Source organism: Narcine bancroftii, chromosome 6, assembly GCF_036971445.1.
Source record: "Narcine bancroftii isolate sNarBan1 chromosome 6, sNarBan1.hap1, whole genome shotgun sequence".
NCBI lineage: Eukaryota > Metazoa > Chordata > Chondrichthyes > Torpediniformes > Narcinidae > Narcine > Narcine bancroftii.
In genome coordinates this window covers 7,009,002-7,028,314 of record NC_091474.1, presented here as the reverse complement: position 1 = coordinate 7,028,314, position 19,313 = coordinate 7,009,002, and the positions used below count along the sequence as shown (strand labels likewise).

General features: G+C 38.6%; 1 protein-coding gene across 3 annotated transcripts in view; it reads right to left on the bottom strand.

The window, feature by feature from the left end:
* The window catches only part of LOC138735650 (brefeldin A-inhibited guanine nucleotide-exchange protein 2-like), a 55,328-nt gene extending 39,153 nt beyond the window's left edge, over positions 1-16,175 (bottom strand). Inside the window, exons 1-6 of one of the 3 annotated variants that reach the window (XM_069883783.1) lie at positions 16,009-16,175; positions 11,795-12,056; positions 6,557-6,646; positions 5,215-5,378; positions 4,350-4,483; positions 2,004-2,238 (exon numbers count right to left, since the gene is read on the bottom strand). In XM_069883783.1, coding sequence (XP_069739884.1) covers positions 2,004-2,238; positions 4,350-4,483; positions 5,215-5,378; positions 6,557-6,646; positions 11,795-12,056; positions 16,009-16,047 — 924 coding nt within the window. In that variant the 5' untranslated portion in view covers positions 16,048-16,175. Of the gene's footprint in view, positions 1-2,003; positions 2,239-4,349; positions 4,484-5,214; positions 5,379-6,556; positions 6,647-11,794; positions 12,057-16,008 lie in introns of those variants that run through there. The other 2 variants (XM_069883782.1, XM_069883784.1) reach the window with 2 other exon arrangements.
* Positions 16,176-19,313: the final 3,138 nt, after the last annotated feature.

Genomic DNA, 19,313 nt, shown 5'->3' with positions numbered 1-19,313 from the left:
CTATGATCACCAGCAGAATCCTAGAAAGCAATGAGGAAATTTACAGGAGTGAGACAGATTAGCTAGTTGAGTGGTGTCACAACAACAACCATGGACTCAAAGTTGGCAAAACCAAGGAAGTGATGGTGGACTTCAGGAGGGAGAAATCAAGAGAACAGAAACCAGTCTTCATCAAGGATCAAGAACTCCAAATTCCTGGGTGTCAACATCTCTGAGGATCTGTCCTGGGGCCTCCATGTCAATGCAATCGCGAAGGCTTGCCAACAGCTACACTTCGTGAGGAGTTTAAGAAGCTTTGGCATGTCCACAAAGACTCTTGCACAGGTGTACTGTGGAGAACATTCTGACTGGTTGCTAAACTGTCTGGTATGGATGCGCCAATGCACAGGACAGGAGAAGTCGACAGAGAGTTGTGAACATGGCCAGCACCATCATGGGCATCAGTCTTCACTCCATTGAGATAGTCTTCAAGAGCAGCTTCTCTCCTCAAGGACACTCACCACCCAGGGCATGCCCGCTTCACACTGCTACCATCCATCAGGAAGCAGTAATCATCAAAGACTCACACCACCCAGCACACACTATATTCTTGCTGCCGCCATCAGGAATAAGTACAGGTACCACAAGACTCACAGGTTCAGGAACTGCTGCTACCCCTCTACCATCAAACTCTTTAACAACAAACTCAATCAGCGACTAATTTAAAGACTCTTACTTGTGCACTTTATTGATTTTCTTTGCTATCCCTGTATTGTACAATTTCTTTGCATTTGTCATCTGTTTACAGTTCTTTTGATTGTTTACATGTTCACACTGTGCACGGTTAATTTTTGCACTACTAATTCTGCTGCTCCTGCAGGAAAAAGGAATCTCAGAATTGAATGTGATGTCATGTATGTACTCTGACAATAAATCTGAAATCTGGAGGTTGCACAAGAGCCCGAAGACGTCACTAGGTGGCACAAAAACAGCTTTTTTTCCCCTTTGGCATCAGATTTCTGAATGAACAATGAACCACAGACACGACCTCACTTTCTCTTCTCTTGCATCAATTTTTAAAAAAATGTAAATGATAAGCAATATTTTCACCTCTCATGCTACCACAAAACAACAAATTTTGTAACATGTTCATGACAATAAATTCTGATTCAGTAACTTGCAAAGTGGCTATAAAATGTGGACACTCTTTTCAGTTTCCACAAAGAAACTCCTTGTGAATAAAAGTGCTGGAGAAACTCAGCAGGTCGCAATGTTTCGGGCCTGAGTTCATTCTCTCGGTCTGAGCAGAAAGGTGTCTGAAATAAAATGGTTGGTGGGGAGGAGCACAGGTCCAGATAGGAAACAAGTCATAAGTAGATATGGGTAAGAGAAAACACCTAGGATGTGGTTAAGGGAGGGGGTTACTCACTGAATGGAGAGGGAAGGGGGTGGGGGTGGGGAGCTGGAGGAAAGGAGACAGAGGGATGGGGAAAGAGAGAGAGAAAGACAGACAGACAGACAGGGAAGGGACCTAATGGAAATAGGAAAAGCCAATTCAATGCCATCTGGTTGGAGAGTCCCCAGAAAGAATATTGTGATGTTGATTGGGATGTAAAGTCTTCATTTGTTTTTTTTCTTCCAGCCACATTATCGGAAAAATGGAAAATAAACTGCTTTGACAAAACAAACCAATAAAGAGCTATCAGTGACCATATAGAGGATAAAGATCCCATTGCATTGCATTTCTGACTTCAAGTCAGTATGAGCTCAACACTAATGAGATGCTTCAGCAACTGCAAGCTTGAACTAGTATATCAAGTACAGTCTAAAATATATTTATCAGTTATGAAAACAAGCCTGGTATTTGTGTTCAACTCAAAGTGCATACCAAAAATGACTGAATGGGTCTCTTTGAGAGATGGGTGATATTTTAAGAACTTGATAAATTGCAGAAGTCAAATACACAAAAATGTCTGCAAGAAATCCATCTTCCATCTTTTACTTCACAATTATTGAATTCGTACCTCAATTTGCATTTTCAAGTGAATCTTGAAGTGTGAAAGCAGAGTAAGAAAAATAGCGAGCGAGAGTTCAAAGACGTCTGGCACAGAGGAAACTCCATTTTTGGACAAGGCCACACAAAGGTATTGCTTAATTGCGTTGATAAACATTTCATTTGTTTTGAAGACTGGGCCAGCATTTTGAAGAACTGACAAAAGAAGTTGCAATGAAATTATCTTTGACCGTAGCTCATGAGACCTTGAAAACAAAACAGATTGGAATAAGAAATTCTTTGTACAATAACTATTTGTATTGTGTGATGAAGGATCATAATATCATTGGGTAATTTAAAAAATGTAAGGAAAATAGGATTTGTTTCCCAAACTATTCAATTTTTTTAGAACATCAGTTTAATAGTTAGCCTCACAGTTTAAGTGACACTGCTACAGCGCCAACTATCAAGTCCGCACCGTCTGCAAGGAATTTATACTTTCTCCCATGTCTGTGTGGGTTTCTTCTGGGTGCTCCGGTTTCCTCCCACTGTTCAAATCATATGGCAGTTGTCAGTCAACTGGGCAACACAGGCATGTGGACTGAAAAGGCCTGTTACCATGCTGTATGTCTACATTCCACATTTAATAGGCTGCCACTCTATGTATCTACATAGAGTGCAGTCAGGTTTGGCACTAGGTTAGCTAGTGATCTTTCCTATATTCACAAATAAAACAGATGCTAATGTAGAAACAGATTACTGACAGAATTTGACCCAAACTCAAATCCAGTTTTATATGGTTAGACACATATGGTTCAGTGGCCTACAACTAATCAAAATTAGTCTCGTCAAGTGCAAGAATGATGCACCATACGAAAGGAACTGGACATATTTCCTGACACTTCTGAAACTATGTGTGATAAATAGATGATTAAAAATTGCTGATAACAACACAGCAATAAAGTAATCATAGTGAAATATCACTTTCAACTTAGTCAGGAGTCTGCCCTTCACAATCTCTTTTTGCTCAATCTTTCCTGCCTTTTTCTCCCCTTCTGCCCATATCCTTCCCCCCACCTCACTTCAACTTTCCAGTTGCAAAACACAGGGAAAGGATTGTCGATCGGAATTCCGGGGGGGTGGGGGAATTTGTCTGTGGAAAATAATGTGGGGAATTCAGCCTTTCTCTCCCTTGCTCCATCTCCCCCATCACTTTCCATCCACAGCCAGGTATGCTTGAATTCCAGGTGAAGGTAGTTGAGCTCAGTCTCCAATTCTTTGACTTCTTTTCAATGATATCCTGCTTCAGTACCAACATATAGTTGATGGAGTACAACACCTATTGCATATTCTAAGAATTCTTACACTGAAATTTTCTCCTCCTCCTCAAGAAGTGGAAAAAAAAAATCTCCAAAATGTGGGAAGGTCAACTGCAGAGAATAAAATAGAGTCAAAAATCAAATGAGGCTAATTCAATCTCAGTAAGAGAATGAAGAAAATTGCAGATGCAAAGGACAGGAAGGAAAAATCTATGCCACTGCAATCCAAATTCAGATCTTCAACTGATTTTTTTTCTAACTCTTTTTCTTTTCACAGATGTAGTCAAATGGTTCTTGCAATTTGTTTTTAATTGAACACATTCCAAACAGGAAGGGATTGTAAATTATTATTATGGTCATTTATAAATCTTGCAATTTGTTTTTAATTGAACACATTCCAAACAGGAAAGGATTGTAAATTCTTATTATGGCCATTTATAAATTGTCCATGTATAAATGGCGGGTTATTTGTATAAAGTGTACAAATGTGATATATCCAAAGTATCACATGTCATTCATAAAAATTCTTCCATTTCCACATAAACAAAAATGTCAATGGCAATATTGTATAAACAATACTGGCATACAAAAAAAGACATGGGAAAACCAGAAAACAAAATCAACAATCAGAGGGAATTAATCAAAAAGACTCTACAGTTCATTCATGCTTTATATTGCTTTAAAGGTGAAGTTTCAAGTGAGGACAATAAATTCCATCATTCAGTGGTAATGGCAAGATTTATTTGCATAAACAGACAATGCAGTAACGACATGACATGCAATTAATTTCAACAAGGAATACGAGGCAAGGTTGCCAGTTTTCTAGCAATTCCAAGGTTAAAGGTGGTGGGTGGGGCGGAATTTTGAAGTATTTTGTGGAGAAAGAGCATTCAAAATAGCTCTGGAAACTAATCATGAAGCTAATTTGCTACTATTTACCCATCAATATTTCAATCACTATGGTGACTGAAATGCTTTCTCGAACCATAAGCCAAAAAGCACACAATACTTGATCTCAGATTGCAATTTTTTTTTCTCCAAACAACACATTTACTTACTTTGGATCAGGAGGTCCATGACTTAAAGGTTTCATAGAAAGCTTACAAAGAGATCTGAAAACCAAAAATGCATCTTTCTGCAAAATGTGGGAGAATTTAGCATTTACAGGTGGTGGTACTGAAGGTTCAGTTTCCTAGAAATAAACAAAAAATGTATTAAATTAAAACAGCTGCTTCAATTAGATTATTCAGGCTTCTCCTATCACGCTTCTTAAAAAGTCAACAAATTAACACACTTCAAGGCCAAGAGGGGAAAATATTAAATTGCAAAGAATCAGACTGAAACCATTACAACTGGACTTTGTTAGATGTTGAAACTTGCACTGTTGCCTGTTATTTAAGAGTTTAATTATGTATTTTATTGTCAATCAGTTTTCATTAAAAAAAAACAAGCTTTATGGCTTCTATGGTGACTTAGAATGTGGGTTTTTTTTTAATATAAAGCATTTTCTGACTTGTAAGGAAAATAGACTTCTTCAAAAACAGAACCCATTTGCAACCCAAGGAGAGCTCACAACTCAAGTTATTCAAAATTCACTTTTCTCCATTCAAAAACCTCGTTTAAATGTCAAATTTTGAATTAATAAAGGTATGAAAGAAAACAGGACACAAGTTTGTGAGAATAGAACTTTTGTACGAAAATACCATTTACAATAAGAAAACTATCTGTTCTTGTTGTTCCCCAATTATACCACAATTTTTTTTTAAAAATTCAAGCAGAAATGAACAAAAAAACTTACACTTTTTTTCATATTATTTCACAAGAAAGAACTACAATTCTAGCAAAGAAACTTAGATGAGATCATCTCTTGAAATCCTTGGACTTAGTTCAGATTCCAACAACAAAACATTCTTAGTTCTTTACCTGGACATCACAATCTGGTACAGATTTTCCATCAGTTAATGAACTACTACCACCCACTTGAAGTGATTCTTCAAGGATGCCATTTGTTTGTATGCATTTAATAGTGGTTTGACTTTGTAAAGGTGTCTCTGCAGTTCCATTTTCACCCTTTTGTAACTCTGCCTCTTAAACAAGAAAGCAAAGCTTCCATTAACAAAACTCATTTTTGTGTGCAGCTTATTTGCAACTTTATTGCCTGTAAAACAATCATGCCAGGGGAAAACTGAGGATGGCAGAATGAAGGGTCAAATTACTGAACTAAAAGACAAAAAAAAAAATCACAAACAAAAATTATTTCACATCTACCCATAAAAATTGGGGAAATAAATTCTAATAAAAGATTTGAACGTACACCTTCATTGAAACAACTGGATAATCACATTTCTGTGAAGGAAATTTAATGCTGGCACCAGTGATTCCAGACTCCCCACAATATGGATCATATTAACCCACAAAATGGTACTGAAATCCACTTGATTTAAGAGAAATTAAGATTGGGCAAGAAATGTTGGCCTGAAGAGCAAAGTTATATGTCAGAAAAAGTATCAGTTTACATGAAGGTTACAACAAAATACACTGGAAATCTGAAATAAAACAGAAAACGTTCAAAGTATTGTGCAGTTCAGGCATAATCTGTGTACAAAAAGAGAAACAATATTTTAGTGCTAAAACCTTTCCTTAGAATGTCATCCAATGAACAGATCAATGTCCAGAAAACTTAACTATTTAATTCTTTCTAGTCTATTATGACAAATACCAATCTTTTCTATTTATTTTGAGAAGCTACCCACTGAAACATTAAAATATTTGTCATTTCTTTTACAAATGTTTTGTTCATAAACATCTTCAATGATTTCAATCTGTAAAATATTGTTGAACTCCAGTAATACATCCTTTTGGAAAGTACATATAAATTAAGGTCTGAGCATCTGATGTTGGACTTTTTGGCATACAAAGTTAATGAAAATATAAAAATTAAATTGGTCCATCAGAAATAGTCAAGTTGCTGAAGGTCCATTTCTGGCTCAAAAAAGAACAGACCAGCCTGAGATAATGGGAAGCATTTATTTATAAATTCTGTTTATGCTAATCTTGAACTGACTGCTTCAAAGGTGATCAGTGGGCAACAACAATTTATATTGCCTGTAAAACAAAATTTGCCAATGTAAAAAAAAATGCACCCGAAATATCAAAAATGACAGAGGGCAAGCAAATTAGTCTTTTATGGCCCAAATACTAAGGATCCAATGACAATATTCACAAACCCAAGCTAAAATAGTTTCATCAAGATCTATTGAATTACCTCTCGCTACTGTGATCACTACTTCCTCCAATATTTGTCCCACGATCTCTTCAACGTTCACATTTTCTTCACGATTTCTATCCACGTGACCTGAAGTAAAACAAAAATTAAGAGTACGGAGTACCTAAAAAAACTTTGATCAAAGTAAAATACTGAAATAGTAAATGCTCAATTTAATACCTGAAAATAAAATAATACTGGAATTCTGAATTGGCACATAGAATAAAAATATATATAGAGGTTATTAAATATATATAGAAGGAAATAAAGTGTGAGGTATTACATTTTGGGAATTCAAATGGGAGTAGGACACCAATGAATGTGGATGAACAGAGGGACATTGAGATACAAGACCAAAGTTTACTCAAAATTGCTCAGCTATGCAGGATAGTGAAAGCAGCATGTGGGATGCTTGCCTTCAGATTGGGGCATAAAATAGGAAGTTGGGGTGTTATGTTACAACTTTACAAAACACTGGTTGGACTGTACTTAAGATATTGGATGTACTTCCAGTCATCACAGTATATAAAGGATTTAATTGTACTGGAAAGAGTGCAAAGAAGATTCATCAGAATATTGTCTGAACTGGACCACTTCAGTGAAATGAAGATTAGATAGGATGGATTTGTTTTCCTTGGAGTAAAAAAAATTGGCAGTGAGAAAGCTGAATGATCAAAGGAACTGCTCACACTTATCATTCAAGACTATTATATTCATTAAACAACAATTATTTATTTGTATATAGAAGATTCAATTTATTATCATAGCAACAAGTGTTTTATACATGAAATTTCTTTTTGCCAGCTGCAAGGGGAGAGGGAGTAAAGCAAAGAGAATGCCTTCCCCCCACCAGAGAGACTGAGTGTCCGTAGATGGACCTCCAACCCTTCTGCAGCCCCGATAGCCACACAGCGACCAGTCCAAACCATTGGCATCCCAAGCTCCAGATCTGAACCTCCGACACGGTCAGGAACCCTAACCCTCAGCACTTCCTCACTGGTACCCCTCCAGCCAGTTCGAGCCAGTCTCCAGCAGTCCACAGCATGGTGCGAGTCTCTCGACAGCAGCCTGCAGCTTCAGCAGGTTCCTCGACTCGAGTCACCAGCAGCCTGCCGTATGCACTGGTCCTTGTGGGTCGTCTCCTCCGCTTTTTCTCAGACAGGGGTGATCTTCCTGTCCTCTGATGCCCTGCTCCAGTCCTCCGCTTCCCTGGAGTGTGCAGTCCCTTGAGGTTGCTGTCAATTAATAGGCGCTGCCATCTTGGGCACAGACCCTTGGTCGTCGTGGCTATCCCTCGTAATCCAGGATGATGGCCTTTGTTCCATTGATCCACAGAACGAAGACACCTGTGCATGTATTTGATTAACGTGTACTTGATGTTGCACTCCAAGACACACATGATACTTCACAAATCAATCAATTCCAATGGCATGAAAACCACGACGATTGGAACTGATGGATTTATGGCAACCTTCATACGCCTTCGCAACCATTGAATTCAGAGTAACTTTGACTACCTGTTCCACCATCGAGAACTTAATATACAGTATAATACTTGTCCTGCATATGTATGGTTTGTCTGTGCATTATGACTGGTTGACTGCACATTTTGCACCAAAAAACCAGAGAATGGAGGAGTCACGTGATGGAGTAGTGGCCGGACGGTGAACTCCAGCCCTCTCCAGAAAAGTCGGGAAAAACAAAGGAAAACACAAAGGCACAGAAATAAAAGTTACAGAAAAGTGAGTATAAAGGTGGAAAGAAGATGGCGACAAAAAAAGAAAAATCAAAAGCAACGGTAAGAAGAGAGGAAGAGAAGACAAAGGAGGAAAAAGGTGAAGGCCTTACCTGTCCGAAGAGGCCCGCTGCGGAGAGAGAAACCCGCTCCCTCAGGTCAGTAAATAATGGACTACAAAAATGGCTCGCAGAGCCGAGTAAAAGTGCACAACCGCGCATGCGCGATACTTCGCGCATGCGCGATGCGAATGAAAAAAAACACACCGACGGGAGGGGGGACCAGCTGGGGAGTCGATCTCCACAGCCGGCAACGACAGCTGCAGAACACCTGCAGCAAGAAGAGACCACAGAAGACAATAGAAACAAGAAAGAAGAGGAGGAAAGGGCACCAAAGAAACAACAGATGGTCAACCCAGAGGAAGAAGAAGAGGAAGAGGAAGAGTACAGGGAAATAGAAGAAGAAAAGAAAGGCAAGGTAAAGGATATACTTGCTCTTATTAAAGGATACATGGAGTCATTTAAAGAATGGCAAACACAGGAATTTAAGGATTTAAGAAAAAGAATAAACAACACAGAAGAGAAAATAAATAAAATAGAGATGACCTTAACAGAAATGGGAAAGAAAATGGACAAGATGGAAGAGCGGGCAGTAGCAGCAGAAATGGAGGTAGAAGACTTAAAAAAGAAATTGGAGGAATCTAATAAAAAAACTAAAGAGACACAAGAACTACTAGCTCAAAAAATAGATACAATGGAAAACCATAACAGAAGAAATAACATAAAGATAGTGGGCCTTAAGGAAGATGAAGAAGGCAAGAATATGAGGGAGTTTATAAAAGAGTGGATCCCTAAGACCCTAGGATGTCCAGAACTACAGCAAGAAATGGAAATAGAAAGGACACAGAGTATTGGCCTCTAAACCACAACCACAACAAAAACCAAGATCTATTGTAGTAAAATTCCTAAGATATACTACAAGAGAAAAGGTACTGGAGAAGACAATGGAAAAAGTAAGAGAGGGCAACAAACCACTGGAGTATAAAGGGCAAAAAATCTTCATTTATCCAGATATAAGTTTTGAACTCCTAAAGAAGAGAAAAGAGTTCAATACAGCAAAGGCGATTTTATGGAAGAAAGGGTATAAATTTATACTAAAGCATCCAGCGGTATTGAAAATATTTATTCCAGGACAACAAAACAGACTATTCTCGGATCCAGAAGAAGCACGAAAATTTGCAGAACAATTACAAAAATAGACTGAGGGAGGAAGACGGGTAATGAGAGTAAAAATGATCACGATTGATATGTATGTGGGTAAAGACAAAAATAGACTGAGGGATGAAGACGGGTAATGAGAGTAAAAATGATCACGATTGATATGTATGCGGGTAAAGAGGTATAAGAGTGAATAGAGACAATGTGCATACGTGAATGTATCTGTACTTAGAGGAAAATATAGATAGTATAGACAAGAATTAATAAGGGAAGGTAATGGAATAGAGAGAATAAGGAGGGAATTAAAAGAGTGACCTTTGTGACATATGAAAAGTGAAATCTTTTCTGGGGGGTCGGGGTGGGGGGAAATAGCGGTCACTGCAAAATCAGTTGACGCTTGCGAGTGGATTCGCAAATCCAAATGGAGAGGGGAGATGTGGTTGTCCGACAAGGGATAAAGGACAACTCAGGAGGGGAAGGGGAGATTGGGGATAAATAAGATAGAAATAGGAGAATAAGGAAAATGTTGGATGTTGTAGGAATGTTGTCTTATAAAGAGTTGAAAATAAGAAAACAGAAATGGAAAAGGAGGAAAGGTAATGATGGAAAAACGGAAAGATAAGATAAACAAAATATAAAAGGGCTACGCTGAACTATATGACTTTAAATATTAATGGAATACATAACCAAATTAAAAGGAAGAAACTACTAAATTTAAATGAATAAATGTATTTCATTAGAAAAAATAACATATAGGTTAAGAAATAATATTGAAATATTCGAACAAGTATAGGAGCCTTACATTAAATACAATAGCGAAAACCTACCGGGGACAAACATTACCTAAGTTGATGGAAGGAGAAGGAAAGAAAAGAATGGACTCAGTAGAATTTCTGGTGTATTTTTGTTGAATGACAACATTGTCTGACTGGCTTAATGCAACCTAGATTGTATACCTAAAATGAGAGGGGGGGGTGGGGGGGTGGCTTGGGAGGAGGGGGGGGGGGGGGAGAAAAAGTCACTGTATATGTGTGAAAAAGAAATAGTGTATATCATGGCTAATGTGATTTATGGTGTGAAAAATAAAAAATTTAAAAAAAAAACCAAAAAAAAAAAAAAAAACCAGAGAATGCTGTTTTGTCGGGTCGTACTTGTGCAATCAGATGACAATAAATTTGACTTAAAGGTGGAAGGGCAACATGGGTGGATGGAAACAAAATCACGAGATTCTTTTTCATGTGGTAGCAGTATCAAAATCCACAGTGCATATGCTACAGGAGAGAGGAAGGAATTTCAAAGGGGATTTGAGATGAAAGTTTTTTTGTGCACAGAAAATGGAGACAAATGCAATCACGAAATGAGGTAGACATTCAGACAGGCCCGCATATGATAATGCAGAAGGATGTAAACAAATGCAAGCACCAGAGTGACTTTCTTCCACATCAACAATTATAAATGTGTATGTATTTTTTTAAGTAGCTGTTAATACTCCTCTGGGGCTGAGAGTAAACAAGAGTTTTTTGAGCTAAGTAGCCTACTTATAAATTTTTTTGTCAATTAACTTCAAAACCATGAAGATAACCAAAATGAACCCATGGCCAACCAATCTGGGAGAGTATTGGTTTTAAATATTCCACACAAATTTGTTCCATAAAAAATTAAAATGTAGCTGAGCATTGCTCACTCAAACACACATCTGTGTGAAGAGAATTTTTTTTTGTGTGAAGCAGCAAATGACCTCAAAAGCTAAATATGAACTTTCAGGTGTAGATCAAAATCAATGACGTAGACAAAAGCCAGGAGAATGCATTGCTCACAACTCAGGTTGCGACTGTGCCAAAAGGGAAATTTAAAAAAATCCAAGGATAAAAGTTACAATTGAAATGTTAAACTCAACCAAAAAGTCAAGGAGCGGCAAAATAGTTAAAAAAAAACAATGCACATTGAGGAAATGAAACAGTAATGGCATCACTTGCCTGGATCTGCAGCACAATATTTCAAACTGAAATTGCTTATTCAAAATCTTAACTCGATCTTAGTTTCAGCTACAAACAAATTACCAATACTGTGTTGAAATGGTCATTCATTTTTTAGATCAAACCATTGCTGCTATTTGCACATTTTCCATTTCCTTTGGATTAATAAGCACCTCAAGACGTGTTAAGTCAAAATAGACCCAGACCTGTCATTATCCCCATGACTAGATATTATTTCTTGGTCAATCAATTTTTCAGAAGATCCTAAATTATAGTTTTTAAAGCAAATCTTACGAATTAATATCAACACCTGCAGGATCAAAAAAGTGATCTGACTCCATATCATCTTCTGTACAGACAATCACTGTCCCATTTTTCATTTCGACACATTCAATTTGCGCTTCCTCCTGCAGTGTATTTATTTGGTTGCCATTTCTTTCTGGTGCAATTATTTTGCTGGTGCAGTCTTCTTTCTGATCAAGTTGTGGAGATCCAACTAAACTGTGTGGTCCAGAAGACTGAAGAAGATGATCTTCTTGACTGGTTTTCTCAATGTCTTTAGCCTCTTGAACCTTTAAAATAAAATACAGTGTAACGGCAGGCACATTTGCCATTGTAGGATATTCTACAAGAGTTGTTGTAACAAACATTTATTTTCCCTAGCAGAAATAAATGTGTATTCAGTAAAAGCATGAATAATCAAACAATTTTTAGTCATGTTATAAAAAGCAGAAATAGTTTTTTCTATTAAAAGTTCACCATGTTAAAAAAATGATTGAATCCTATTACTATGGAAGATATCACAGAATTATAACTGGAGGCACTTGAGAGACTGAATATGCTGGAATGTGAAGCTAAACACAATATGCTGGAAGAACAAGCTCCATTGGCACCTGAGCACCCTAGGGCTAGTACTCAGCTCATTTTACACATTTGATTGTGAGACTCGGTATGACAACTTTTACAAATTTGCTGACAATGCCATGATAGTCAGCACACAAGGAGATTGAAAACTTGACGGTGCATTAACAACAACCTCACACTCAATGTCATCAAAATCAAGGAGCTGATTGTGGACTTGAGGAAGGGAAAACTAGAGGTGTCTGATCCAGTAATTATTGAGAGATCAGAGGTGAGAGGGTGAGCAAATCAAGTTCCACAGTACCTCAGTGTGGACTCAACATACTGATGTCATTGTGAAGAAAGCATCTCCACTTCTTCAGGAGCTTGCAGAAGTTTGGTATGATAACAGAAACCTTAGCAAACATCTACAAATGTTAGTGGAAATTGTGCTTACTGGCTGCTTTACTGCTTGGCATGGGGGTGCCAATACTTCTGAGCAGAAAGCATTTCATTGAGAAGATCTACTTAGAACATTGCTGTAAGAGAGCAGCAGCAATCTTCAAGGATCCACATCACCTAGAATGTGACTTTGCTTCTACCACAGGAAAGAGATATAGATGCCACAAGACTTGTACCACTCGATCAGGAACAGTTGCTACCCCTCCACCATCAGGTTTCCAAACACCTAACTTAGAGATTTATTCAAGGACTCTTTGCACATTATTTATTACTGAATATTATTTTTTTTCTCTATTGCACAATATATTTACATTTATTTTTTGTTTACATTTCTCTCTTTGAAATACCTAACTTTGTTCTCGAGTACAATTTACAGTGACCAAAAGGTAAAAATTTGCCTTGCTTGTAGGATAAAGAATCTCACGGTTGCATGTGATGTCATGTCCGTACTTAACAATAAATCTAAACTTTGAAATCAGCAGGTAAAACAGCATCAGTGGAGAAAAAGAATGGTCGACTTTGAGCCAAAACCCTTTCAGGAGATTGATTAAAATGTAGTAGAGAAGCCAGTGGGAAAGAGGACAGGGTAGGAGGGCCAATTGATAAATCAGAGTTTTATTTCAAGAGATTGTACATAATTAAGTTTCAACATTCAATTCAAATTTCCAGTCTCTTCCTGGCCCATGGTTAACTTGGAGGCACTTCAAAGTTCATCTTAAGACATTAAAGTTAGATAATAGCTATTAATAAAATGAAAGGCTTTCAATTCCAAGAACACTTATTTAAAAAGATTCAGCAGAATTTTATCCTACATGTATAGCTAGGCCAGCAACTGTTAAATATAGTATTAAAATTGTGGACATTTTTGGGTGTACACTGCATCATTCATCTGTTCAAGAAATAAATATTCAGAATCCATTTTCACAGACATCAACACCGATCAACTTTAAGAGCAGTGTGGATAATGCACAAAAAACGAACCCAGAACTAATTGAGCCTAAGAAGTTACATCTTCCTACTGATTCATGCGAGTTCTACTCAGGCTCACATTCATTTCTCAAGTCAAGTTAAAATTGCTCCTCTGTCATGACACTGCAGTTGAAACACGCTTAAAAATTAGGGTTCAGCGATGAGGAGCAAGAAGCAAAACCAATAGAGCAATCAACGTGCAAAATCTTTAACTGCAATCAAGTTTGTTCAAAAGTAGCTGACAGTTTTTTCAACAGGTGCTGGTGTAAGGTTTCACGTAAGCAATACTTTATGATGTCTCATATTTAAAAACAGGGTTTCCACATAACTCAGCTTGGATAAATAAATAACAAAAAAAATTATTTGGTTTGTCATGACAAGAAAACAGTGAAACACAAAAGTCTGCGGATGCTGTGATTGCAGTAAAATGTTGGAGGAGCTTACCCAGTCTTGCAATGACCAAATATTTATTACTGACATTTTGGGCCTGAGCCCTTCTTCAAAGTATAAGCAAAAAAACAGGAAGGTGTCTGAATAAAGACTGGAGAGAGAAAGGGGGAAGAATGGGAGGGGTAGGAGTCTAGACCAAAACCTGTTAATTATTTAAAAGGAAAGGTGCAAATTGATTTTGACTCTGTGAAAGGAGACCGAGAGAGAGAGAGAGCGTGCACGCGCATGTCAGAACGCTTGCCCCAGCAAGTGCACAAGCCCAAGCGAGAGAGTGAGAGAGCAGGCACACACAGGGGAAAAGGGGACAGGGAAGTGGGGGTGGGCTTGGGGGGGGGGGGCATTTACACTCAAAATGGAGAGGTTATTGTTAATGTTATTCAGTTGGAAAATGCACAGACAGAAGATGGGGTGTTGTTCCTCCAATTTGCAGGTGGTCTCAGTCTGGCAGTGCACAAGATCATGGACAGACATGTCAGCAAGGGAATGAGTTAGAGAACTGAGATGGTTGGCCACTGCGATATCCACTCTATTGTGGAAATGCTCAACAAAGCAATCTTCCAAACTGTGTCCAGTCTCTCCAATGTAGAGAAGACCCCAACGGGTGCATTGGATGCAGACAAGTAAAATGTTACTTCACTTGGAAGGACTGTTTGAGACCCTGAAACATGGGAGAAGGTGTTGGCACAAGTGGAGCATCTCCTGCGGTCACAGGAGTAGGTACCATGGGGTTGATAGGTGGCGAGGGAGGAGTGGACAAGGGAGTCATGGAGGGAGCGGTCCATGTGGAAGGCACAGCGGGAGGAGAGGAGAATTGGTGTCTGTAAAGTGGAGGAAATGGTAGTGGAGGATATATTGAACATGGAGGCTGAGGGGTGGTTGGTGAGGTCAAGAGGAATCCTGTTCTTGTGTGTGGAGTACAGAGAGTCCCAGTGCAGAGGAGGATATGTGGTTGAGTGCCAAATGAATGGTGGTAGAGGGAAAGCCTTACTGTTTGAAGAAAGAGGACACTATTATCTGGCAGGGAAGACCTTGTCTAAGAAAGCAAACTTGGTGTATTGTTGGAAAGTAATATCTCATATATTTAAAAGATCCTGTCTTTTTTTTCCCCCAATTGGACAATTATGAGAAACAATTTTCTCCTTTTATTACCTTCACTTTGCCAGGTCTCAGCTCTGAGCAGTGTTTTGAACATTGTTGCACGTGCTCATGACACATTAATGACACATTAAATGCATCGTAGTAAAAGTTTGGTTTGTTTTAAAGACCTGCCGAATAGTTTGTTGATAATAGCTTCAAGAAGCAAATAATATTTTTTGCCTCTGTTCTCAGTGGGTGGGTACAGACTGCAGGTTGGGCACTTGAGAGTAAAATAGATGACAACAGTGAAATTATTACCATGACTGCTGCTCTGCCAACAGATTATTTAGAGCTCAAGAAAACAATATAACCAATACCAACTCCCCACATTGAAGCATGAAACCAAAAACGATTAGAAAAAGGAGAAACTCAGTAGATCAGACTCCAACTGTGCAAAATGGAATGTTAACTACTCCTCTTTCTACAAATGATGAGCTTTTTCCAGCTTTTTGTGTTTTATTTTATTTTTACATCTGCAGGCTTTTTCTTCATTTTTACTTAGCAAAAAACCCAAAACACAACAGGATCAGAATTTTATTAAAAAAAAACATAAATCAAACAAAGGGCTTTCTCGTCTGTGCAGTACAACCATGCAACGTTTTCATTCAGAAAATGGTTCATCTAAAAAAAAGGATTAGTTTATGCTGAATTATTTGTAATACATACCACTTGGTTCTCCATCTTTGTGAATATGACATTGAGCATTTGTGTTAGAGTCGCTTTTGCTGTAGTTTGATTGATAAGGTTTCTACTGGCAAGGTAAATATTGTAGCACGTTCTGACAGTCTGCAAGATTGTTCCTTCATGGATTTCAATGTGAGATGAAGTCACAGCAGTAAAGCAATGCCTAGAATAATACCATAGTTTCTATTAATACAATTGACACAAAGCCACACTTGTGCAGTTGAACCAAGGCATATTGCCAGGTTTTTAGTTTGCAACTAACTGCAATGTAACAAGAACAATGATGTTTGTCTTTAGGTTGTTTAGCTTCTCAAAAAGATAAGCTTTAATCAAAATGAAATGTGCTTTCTCCACAATGAGTTTGAAAATGGAGGGCAGGAAATTATGGTCCAGACCCACGTTAAAATACCGTTGTTTGGTCACAGGTTTTTTGTGGATCAATGAATGCAAATGAAAAGTAGATTCCTCTTACTGAGAAAAGCAGGCTTTCATGACACCAGGAATCAATAGTTCAAGTCCTTTGGCACTTTTCCTGAAAAGGTGTAAAGAGTTCAAAAGTTTTTGCTTGCCCAGTTGAAAAGAAGCATTGTAGTTCTGCATGAAAGAAACTATAGATGATAAAACAGGAATTCTGGCAAAGCTTGTTCCATCTCCATGGGAGCAAAGACAATTCTATGTGCAACATCTTGTTGAATTTGACCATTTTACTTTTATACAGCTATAGTTTGCTCAGAGATTGCAAGTAGAAGCTGTATGCCAAAGTTTATATCAACACATCTTGGGCAGATTTCAGATCAATGGGATAAATAAAGTGTGCTTTTTTGAAGTCATTTCATGGTTTGGGCACGGCTGACAAGAGCAGCTTTGATTCTCATCTTTATGGGTCCTTGAAAACAAAAGTGGTAGGCTCCACAACAATGCATGTAGTATCTGTATTCCCAGTTTTTTTTTAAACACAGTGACAATGCAGGAACAGAAATACATTTTATCAAGTCAGGTGTTGATTGCCTGGGAAGGTAACCAGCAGGCAGAACAACTCCTGATGTTCTTGCCCCATGATGTATTTTTTTGCATCATTATCTTAATTTTTTTTTAATAACTTCAACACAAGTAGCTTATCCTTCATTATTTGTTATTTTCTACACTGAAGTATTGGAAGGATAGTGGGTTCAACCATTCCTCAGTTAGCAATCTCTTAACCCTTGGAAACTAAAGGCATTATTTCTGTTTTTAAATGGCTCAGATATTTAAACATTTTTAAAAGATTCAAGATTCCTTTATTGTCATGCAATAAAATGCAAAAATGTAGTCTTGTGACAAAATACAGATATGTTTTTGGGAGATAAATTGGGACAGGGTTTGTTAGTGTAGGTCACATACAAACACTTTAAAACAGATCTTATTTAAAATACTGGAGCTCTGCTAGACATGCCGGGGCCTCAGAGCCTTTGGAGAGGGCCCAAGAGACTTCACTAATGGATTGTTATGTACAAAAAGGCAACAGATGAAAGAGCTTGTCGGAGCCGCCTTCTGTCTGGGGCGGGGGGGGGGGGGGGGGGGGGGGGGGGGGGGTGGAGACTTGCTGTTCTAAGAGGGTCATACGGTTTTGCAAGCAGAGAGAGTCAGACTTTCTCCCAGAGAGAAAGTGAGAGACACACGGAGATCACTTCTACAGTGTTACAGCCAGCACCAGCAGCTGGGACTGGAACAGGGACAAGCTGGAAAGCTTGTGGAAAACCCCATTTGGAAGATGGGTTGTGAGTGCTTAGTTCAGCCTGGTCTAAGCCCTTGTGGTTACTGCAAGAGGAGAGGACTGGCTGTCTAATATTTCACTTAGAATAAGAGAAACAAAAGGCTCTCTGTGGTGACCTGAAAGAAGAGGTTATCATCTGGAGAACCCTGAGGGGGCAAGTTTCGTCAGCAAGACCCTGAAGTAGCTGATGGAAGTAAATCAGTTGTGGATGTCCTGGAAACAACAAAATCTCTCTGAAAACTGACACGAACCTTCCTGAGTTGTAATCATTTACCTTTCAAGCACCTGGGTGAACTTTATAAATGTTAAATTCTCTGCACAAAATCAGAACTGCCTGCAACCAGTGAACTTGGAGGAATGAGAGTGAGATTGGGCTGTGAATCAAATAATTTTTCTGAATTTACACACACATACACTTAGAATTAGAAGGGGATTAAGTTAGGTTAGTTAAGTCAATAGTGATAAGTTAAAGTGTGATTCTGTTTTCATGTTTTAAAGACAATTAAAAGCAACTTTTGTTTAAGTAACCATTTGTCTTGTTGAATATCTATTGCTGCTGGGTTTTGGGGTCCTCTGGACTCGTAACATTTGACATAAAATTTCCTTAGTAAGTAAAAGATTCACTATTAGACTTCAGTGAGAGAAAGAGAAGCAAAAGAGAGTCCCTTCAGTCACTGAGTGTCCATGAATTCACCTCCAGTGGCTCCTTCAGCTGCATAGACCCCACTTCTATCTGTGGGCAACCCAAGCTCCAGATCCCAAACCTCCAATTCAAAGAGGAAGCCTTCAGCCGGAGGCCCTTCAGGAGCTCTTCTTGCCCTCAATACTCTTGCGAATCCCAGTTCCAATATCTGGTTCCTATGAATCAGTCACCAGCAGCCTGCAGGCTGTGAGGAGAGTCCTTTGACCACAAATTGCCTGCAACCTGTATGGGTCCTTCAGCCACTGAGCCCCTTGCTGGTTTGGTGCCGTGGACACCATCCTGTAGGGTCATCGCCTATGCTTCTCCTTCTCAAGGCAGTGTTTCTCCCTGTTTCTGGTGCCTTGCGCTGATCTGCTGCTTCCCCAGTCTACAACACCTCAAGGCCACTGCCAGCACAGGTGCCGCCATCTTGGGCGCAGATGCCACAGTTGCAGGATTTTAAACATAAACACCATCAGCTCCTTTAACAGGTTGTTAAAAGCTTGTATAAAGCTGTCAACATTAGTACTCAGTGGTTAGACCTGCAGAGGAGCACTGTCTCCCCGCTCCTTGTTTTCCTAAGGTCTGCACCAGTGGCACCACGCCTTTACACCAGCTCCGGCAACTCCAGCATTTTTTTTTTTACTGTGCACAAAAGAACTTGCAGTCAAAAATGTTGGCAAAGCTATGAACAGTAAAACATTCCAATATTTGAACTACTTCAGATATACTTGCAAATAGAAGATACAGCAAAAGTATTTTCCCACGCCAAGTTGCAGACAAGATGTCTCAAATTGCTCAAATTTATTCAAGTAGTAAAGATGTGTGTGACAGTGTTGGTCTAAACATCAA